This window comes from Patella vulgata, chromosome 3 (assembly GCF_932274485.2).
Source record: "Patella vulgata chromosome 3, xgPatVulg1.2, whole genome shotgun sequence".
In the NCBI taxonomy this organism is placed as follows: Eukaryota; Metazoa; Mollusca; class Gastropoda; family Patellidae; genus Patella; species Patella vulgata.
In genome coordinates, this window is record NC_065881.2 from 71,210,440 (window position 1) to 71,218,282 (window position 7,843).

The 7,843-nt window shown below is 37.3% G+C and overlaps 1 protein-coding gene across 1 annotated transcript in view; it reads right to left on the reverse strand.

Moving 5' to 3' along the window:
- The window catches only part of LOC126815125 (b(0,+)-type amino acid transporter 1), a 28,159-nt gene extending 22,688 nt beyond the window's left edge, over nt 1-5,471 (reverse strand). The window contains exon 1 of the mRNA XM_056099314.1: nt 5,435-5,471. Coding sequence (XP_055955289.1) covers nt 5,435-5,471 — 37 coding nt within the window. The remainder of the gene's footprint in view (nt 1-5,434) is intronic.
- Between the last annotated feature and the right edge of the window lie 2,372 nt (nt 5,472-7,843).

Consider the following 7,843-nt stretch of genomic DNA (forward strand, 5'->3'; position numbering starts at 1 on the left):
ACTAAGAACAACAACAATAATTATTGATGGTATTTTCTATGATATCACCCACGGTGGAAGTGGACGTAAAACTCTAGGAACGAACGAACGATTCATTATTGATCATTGCCTGATAAAGATACCTGTAAGAGTATTGAAACGTTGCATGTAATAAACTAAGAAGTAGTAAATCCATAAAGTTGTGTTATTATGAATATTATACCTTTACTTCTAAATGTCATGGGGGGTTGGATGACTGAATGGTTAGCTCGTGGGCGCTGTATCATAAAGTCTGTCATTGAGTCAACTGGCGTGGTTTCGATTCCCGGGTTGTACGTGACAAGGAGTAGGGTCGCCTGTCCAACCTCTTGGGTTTTCTCCGGGTCCCCCGGTTTCCTCCCACTGCTAAAGACCCCTACGCGCAAGCGAATTATTGAAATAATATTAAACCATATGTTAGTCCCAAAATGACCTAGTTTGTGTCGAGTGGACGTTAAACCCATTTCTCTCTCTCTTTCTTTATTTTGGGAAATACCTTTATATATAAAGAAGTTCGTACACATGTTATTTGACATTAGTATGTACATCACAAGAATTATTACTATCATTTTGTATACACAGGATGAAAGGCAATAATATTGTAGGTTTTATCATTCAACACCCGTACAAACATCCACACCTTACTATGCTCTGCTCTATACAGAAAACCAATAGAATAAAAATAGATCGTGACTTGGGTTAAACGATTAATTCAATACCGTGCTCCATTCATCAACAATCTATTAACAACCCCCCTTTTTTAAAGCAAAGGAATGATATGTTAGCGTCACGATCCGAATATATCGTGGTATACATGTATGTATATGCTGGGATAAATAGCTCATAGAGTACAGTGAACTATATACAGGATTCCCGATAGATGTGTGTGTGTGTGTGTGTCCGGGGCGCGGGGGTGGGGGCAGGGTTGCGGTGACCCATGATTTTGCATGAGGAACAAGGTCCCGTCCAGGCCCCCCAAAAAACAATATATATAGGACATATATATGTTAATTTACATTTCTTGTAAAAATACATTACACTGTTAATTTACATTTTTTTGTAAAAATACATCACAATGTTAATTTACATTTCTTGTAAAAATACATCACACTGTTAATTTACACTTTTGTTAAAAATACTAAATATTGGAAATTTTACATGCAGGATTCGGGCAACTTTTGCTGAGAGTTAGTAACCAGTAGCCCCGGTGTAAAATATTTCGTATTAACATTACTTCAATATATATTGAATATCAATAATCCTGCTTGGTAGACGAGGGCATGGTTCCAGGCTTTCAGATGCAAGCTCGCGGTATACTTTGCAGACATTAGAACCCTGCTTTACAAACAGCCTGCTGGTCCAACTAACACTGGCCAATCGGTTTAATTAACCGCCTTGAAGTGAACTTGAAAACGAGATAATACAACCTAAGGCAAGAAAGTCAAAACATTTTTTTTTTATACATTTAAGAAAATACTTAAAAACTGATTAATGTACGATATATATCAATACACTTTAAAGATCTTATAAATAATGGAAACTAGATATACATAACACGCATTATACCAAAATTTACAAAATATGATTGCCCATATTATGTTTAACAAATTGAAATGAATACTATAAGAAGATAATTATTAGGAATGTTTAGCTACTAACGAATAATAAAATGAAATAAGAGAGTAAATTTACCGATTACGATAACTATCAATAAGTAAATTTACAAAATAACGTGAATAAACGTACATCTGTAAAATAACATGCTGGCTATGTTATTTTCCGTTCAATATTGCGTTATTACATAATAAGCATGTATTTTTACCGAATGTTGAATGTGCCCTTTGAATATTGGTAAATATTCCTAACATTTTACGGTAAACACGAATACTGTAATTTTACTTATATTCTTACCTAAAAGTAAATTACATAATAACGTGAATAAACATAAAATCTGTAAAGTTACATGCTTGCTTCGTTACTTTCAATTCGATTTTATGACATAATATGTAAGAATGTATTTTTACCGGATTTTGAACATGTCTTCGATTTCATCGCCGTTTATTGCCTAAAAGACATGAAACTCGATATACATACATGAAATTCGGTCAAAATAGATCAGACTTGGTAAAAGTAGTATATGTTGTAAAATATACCGACAATTGAGGTACAAAAAACACTTGTACTATTGTAATATTGTAATTTTACATAAATTTGCTATTTGGTTGTGGACTTCAACAATCACTGTTAATTGGTTGTGTGTTGAGAAATGTTAGCAAAACTATTTCAATTTTTGATTTCATTACTATTGAATAGAATATTTCTGTGATATCAACTTTTTACGACAACCAATTTGAGCTACGGTACTGTATTTTCACCTTACGTTTGTAAAATGAAATATTTCAGTGTAAAATCACCTGTATAATATGGGGGTTTTGCGACTATTTGTACTATCACTCCTGTTTTGGTGTAATAAAACATACATATGTAAATAAAACATACAACTACGTAAATATTTTACCACATTCTTATGGTAAATTAACATTTATTTCTAACAGTGTACACACGACTTTCATTTTAACATTTTGTTGTCAATTTACTTTTAAGTTTCAAAAATTATTAAAAAAACAAAATATTTGTAACAGCTGAACACTTGTAAAATGAGGTGTGGATTTGGTACTTTATTTAACACAGCAAAAGAAACCGACAGTCTTTAGAAATATTTAACTGCAAATGTTGACATGACAAATATTAACTATAAAAATCATTCTAATCCATTATATCAATGCATACATTAAATTAAAATAGGGTCTTTTCAATTTCATATTAACAGTTTACAATAATTACAGGGCGTTTATTATATTACTTCTGTTCTCATTTTTCTTATACGACCGTCTTATTCATTTGTCATCATAGTATCTTATATTTCGCCCTCTTTTCTCGCACAAAGACCGAGTAATATCAATATTGGAACAGTTTAACAAAATTTCTAAAACCAACTTCAAAAATATAGGCGAATAATTTTAAAAACGTTTTGTATGGTTTGGTCTACAAATCATGTATTTACAATAATATTAATTTGAATTTGTCATGTTGATATTTATACAGAACTTGACAAACCTAGTAAATAAAACATGTATGAAGTATTTGTTTCTATTTATCAAAAAATGTCCTTTATGAATTCTATATACCATATAGCCTAAACAAAGAAAGCCCTCTCTCAATTTTTGTCCTTAGAAAACATGCATTCGGTTATACATGTACATATATCAAAAACCAGTCGCGCGTGTCCAGTGGGGGGGGGGGGCGAAGAAATCCGATAACCCCCGCTCGCACAGAGCATTGTTTTTCTTTTCTTATACATTAATCGTCATAACATCGAACCAACAAACGTGCGAAGCATTGCCGCAAATTTGGCCTCACTGTATCCTAATCCAATACATGTATGCACCTAAATAAGCAGAATGTTGTCTCGGAATATCATAATACTCTCGGTTAGGCCTAATCCCCGAGGCCTCACGCCAAACTTGAGGCTGTCTCCACCCCGAACCCACCACTTGCACAAATTCCTGAACACGCCTCTGAGAACACGTTTTCATTTAGTTTTTGTAGACTTTACTATCCTTCAGTCCACGTATATCATTGTGCAATAACTATATATAGCTGGGGCTATACTATATAGGGGGGGTTGGATGGCTGAATGGTTAGCGTGTGCACGCTGTATCATAAAGTCTGTCATTGAGTCAACTGGCGTGGTATCGATTCACCGGTTGTACGTGGCAAGGAGCAGGGTCGCCTGTCCAACCTCGTGGGTTTTCTCCGGGTCCTCCGGTTTCCTCCCACTGCTAAAGACCCCTACGCGCAAACGAATTATTGAAATAAAATTAAACCATACGTTAGTTCCGAAATGACCTAGTTTGTGTCGAGTTGACGTTAAACCCAATTTCTCTCTCTCTCTAATGGCTGAATGGTTAGCGTGCGCGCGCTGTATCATAAAGTCTGTCATTGAGTCGACTGGCGCGGTTTCGAATCCCCGGTTGTACGTGACAAGGAGTAGGGTCGCCTGTCCAACCCCGTGGGTTTTCTCCGGGTCCTCCGGTTTCCTCCCACTGCTAAAGACCCCTATGCGCAAGCGAATTATTGGAATAAAATTAAACCATATGTTAGTCCCGAAATGACCTAGTTTGTGTCGAGTGGACGTTAAACCCCATTTCTCTCTCTCTCTATCTATCTCTCTATACTATATACCAGAAAACACCGGAAAACAACCGGAAAACACCATGTTATAATGAATACCGGAAAACACATTTAATACCGGAAAACACTCTAAATAAGTAACTCGGAGCCTGGTCCTCTGGAAAACACCGGAAAAACCTAACCCTAACCCTAACCCACCGCTGGTCTCCTGGAAAACACCGGAAAAATCTAACCCTAATCCTAACTCCCTGCAAACAGAGGACCAGGATCTGGATTACCTATTTAGGGTGTTTCCGGTATTTAGTGTGTTTTCCGGTATTTAGTGTTTTCCGGTAGTTTTCCGGTTGTTTTTTTGTGTGTTTTTCGGTTGTTTTCCGGTGCTTTCCGGTATATAGTATTGTCGGTATAGCTGGGACATTGTTACCATGATAAAATCTTACCTGTGTTATTCCTTATAAGTTGCACGGTAAGAGACGACCATACAACACTCATCTTTAATATAGAAATGAAATGAAATGGGTTTAAATGTCTATGAAGATGGCTTATCTGGAATAGTCTCGGATGTTATTCTTATAACTTTATGTGGCTAGCAGCTTTGGATTCCCTTTGGGTGGCCAAGTGGTCTAATGCGACCGTTTTAGGATCTGTCATTGGGACAAACGACGTGGTTTCGATACCAAGCTAATTATTGAAATAAGATATTACGTTAGTTTCGAAATGACCTCGTTAAATTATGTTGCGTGGACGTTAAACCCCTTCTCTCGGGAGATCAACTCCCATCCTTATCACCTGTTTCAGTATAATATTCCACAAGATCAAACCCCATCCTTATCATCTGTTTCAGTACTACATACCAATAAGTCAAATCCACTTGTTTCAGTATCATATTCCACTAGATCAAACCCCATCCTTATTACCTGTTTCAGTATCGTATTCCACAAGATCAAACCCACTTATCACCAGTACCATATTTTACCACTAAATCAAACCCCATCCTTATCTCCATTACCATATTCCAGACGATCAAATCCAATCCTTATTACCTGTTTCAGTATCATATTCCACAAGATCAAATACCACCCTTATCATCTGTTTCAGTACCATATACCACTAGATCAACTCCACTCATTTCAGCACCATGTTCCACTAAATCAACCCCCATCCATATCATCTGTTTCAGTATTATATCATATACCACTAGATCAACACCCATCCCTATCACCTGTTTCAGTACCATATTCTACTAAATCAAATACCATCCTTATCACCCGTTTCAGTAGTGTTGAAACAGTTTGATTTAATACAGCAAACGTCGTTTATAACGAACCCTGTATAAAAGGCAACCCATGCAGTTCATGTTTTCAAAACTCTGGTCTTAACTTTACAATAAATTTTTGTCAAACGGACCCATCGGTTTTCTCTTGAACACCGATCTGTCAAGATTTCTCAAAGAAACTAGTCGATCATCCAGGCGTTCAACTCTCATGCATCCTCACGCACTAAACGTAATTTAGCCTTAAAATATCCTTTCAAAGGTGCATTTCCTGGACATTGTATGCGATACCCCCGCACCGCTGATGTCATATCAGTATTTTTTTTATCTAATAAAACATTTCCGTTGGAAACGACTGCTTTAAACTGAACGATAAACCAAGACTAGGTACACGGGACGTATGTTTTTCGTCCCATCCGAACGACTAGACGCTTTTCCTTGTCAGGCCCCCAGCCCTACACCAATGAACAAGAAGAAATCATGCTGGTACTATCGATAGTATTCGGGTAAGTATCATTTCTATTATCGATAGTATACCAGTAAGTTTTTTTTCTACTATCGATAGTTTTCCAGTAAATGACATTTCTACTATCGGCTCGGTAGCAGAATTAGTAAATCATTTGCTATTTTCCCCATCTTTAAGTTTTTTTGCCGTTAATTTTGGATCCGCTTTGGCATCAGAGCCCAGTACTGACACTTTGTACACGGACGTGGTTTTGTTTTATTTTATAAAATTTGTATGCAGTCCCATTCTGTTATATAGAACAACAGCTTGACACTAGTGCGACACCACTTTCATACGTTCAAGGATAAACTTAGAACTGGACATTTGATATATCCTCTTAAACTCATGGTACAAAAGGATTCCCCATTGATAAAAAATATAAGCCCACTACAGTTTTGTGAATACGTTATTAACCATATTTGTTCTTAGAAAGACCTATTTACATTTGATTTTCTTCTTTTCATCCTAAAAGCTATCAAATAAGAAACTTACGAATAATTGTGATGAACCCGGATGTTGAAGAGTGAATACCGATACACGTCATTGTCGGGATTGTGGTATCGTAATTGACATACTTTCCGTTGACTGACAGGTTTTCAATTTAGAAAATTAGCCAATCAAAAATGAAGAAAGAAATATGGTCATTTAAAAATAATGCATAATCATTATGGTTAGAAATGAAATGAAATGAAATGGGTTTTAATGTCCTACTGTTTTGCTCCGAACAGGGCTAATGAAGACGGGCATACGCCATACTGTGTGCTATGAGGAAAATTTTGCCCGGACAGCGGCACTACGGCCTACTGTTATATCAAATTCCAACTGTCAAGGGATCTTTTACGTGCACGCCAATGTGTACACGCGACCTCGGTTTTTCGTCTCATCCGAATGACTAGACAGCTGTCCTTGTCAGGCCCTCCGTCCTGCATCACTGACAAGGGGGGACCACGCCTAAAAATCTGGATGAACTTTCTCGGCCAATGCAGGGATCGAACACCCGACCTACAGGTTAGCGAGCCACCGTGATCCCCATCATGGTTAGATATCCTTTGTGTACAGGTCCGTAGCTAGCCCCAAAAATGTTCTGGGGCTTCTGGTGGGGCTAATCTACATACACTTGACGGTCCTCGCAGGCCCGTAACTATCGGGGGGGGGGGGGGGGGGGTAAGAAGGACAGGTGCCTCCCCCGGCAAAAACACCGGCGCACCTAATGGTGCCTTTGCCTATTGAGGAAAGAATCGGTTCCCCCAATTGGTTGGGCGCCACGCCAATCTCGCCGTGGGCACTCAAATAATATCACTCGGCTTTATAGGACACCCATGCTGATATGGGCACGTTGTTCACTGGCTTTTGTCCACGGGGTAGAGCAGCTGCCCCTTTGCCTCCACCCCTTCTAAACTAGCTACGAGCCTGGGGCCTGTTTCACGAAATTTTAACTAAGATAAAATCCAAATTTTAGTAATTTGATTGGATAATATTAGATTGATTTAAGTGCTTAGCCAATCAAAATTGAAGTATCTACTAAAATCTGGATTTTATCTTTAGTTAAAATTTCGTGAAACAGGGCCCTGGTATATGATATCTGACAATTCTACAGTATTATTCAACTGTTATATTACCCAAGATTTAAGATTTAGATAAAGAACTGGTCAGTCTTGCTGTAATAGATCAAAAATAGATAATGAAAAATGAATTCAAATCCATTTAGATCTCGGCCATCCGATAGTCTAGAGAGTTGATTATAAGCTTGTGTGAATAAATGTCTAAATAATAATTTATATAACATTTGAGTCCAAAATAAAGATCTGCAATAGGCAGATTTAGCGCTTACAGAAAGCATCTTTAAGCCTACA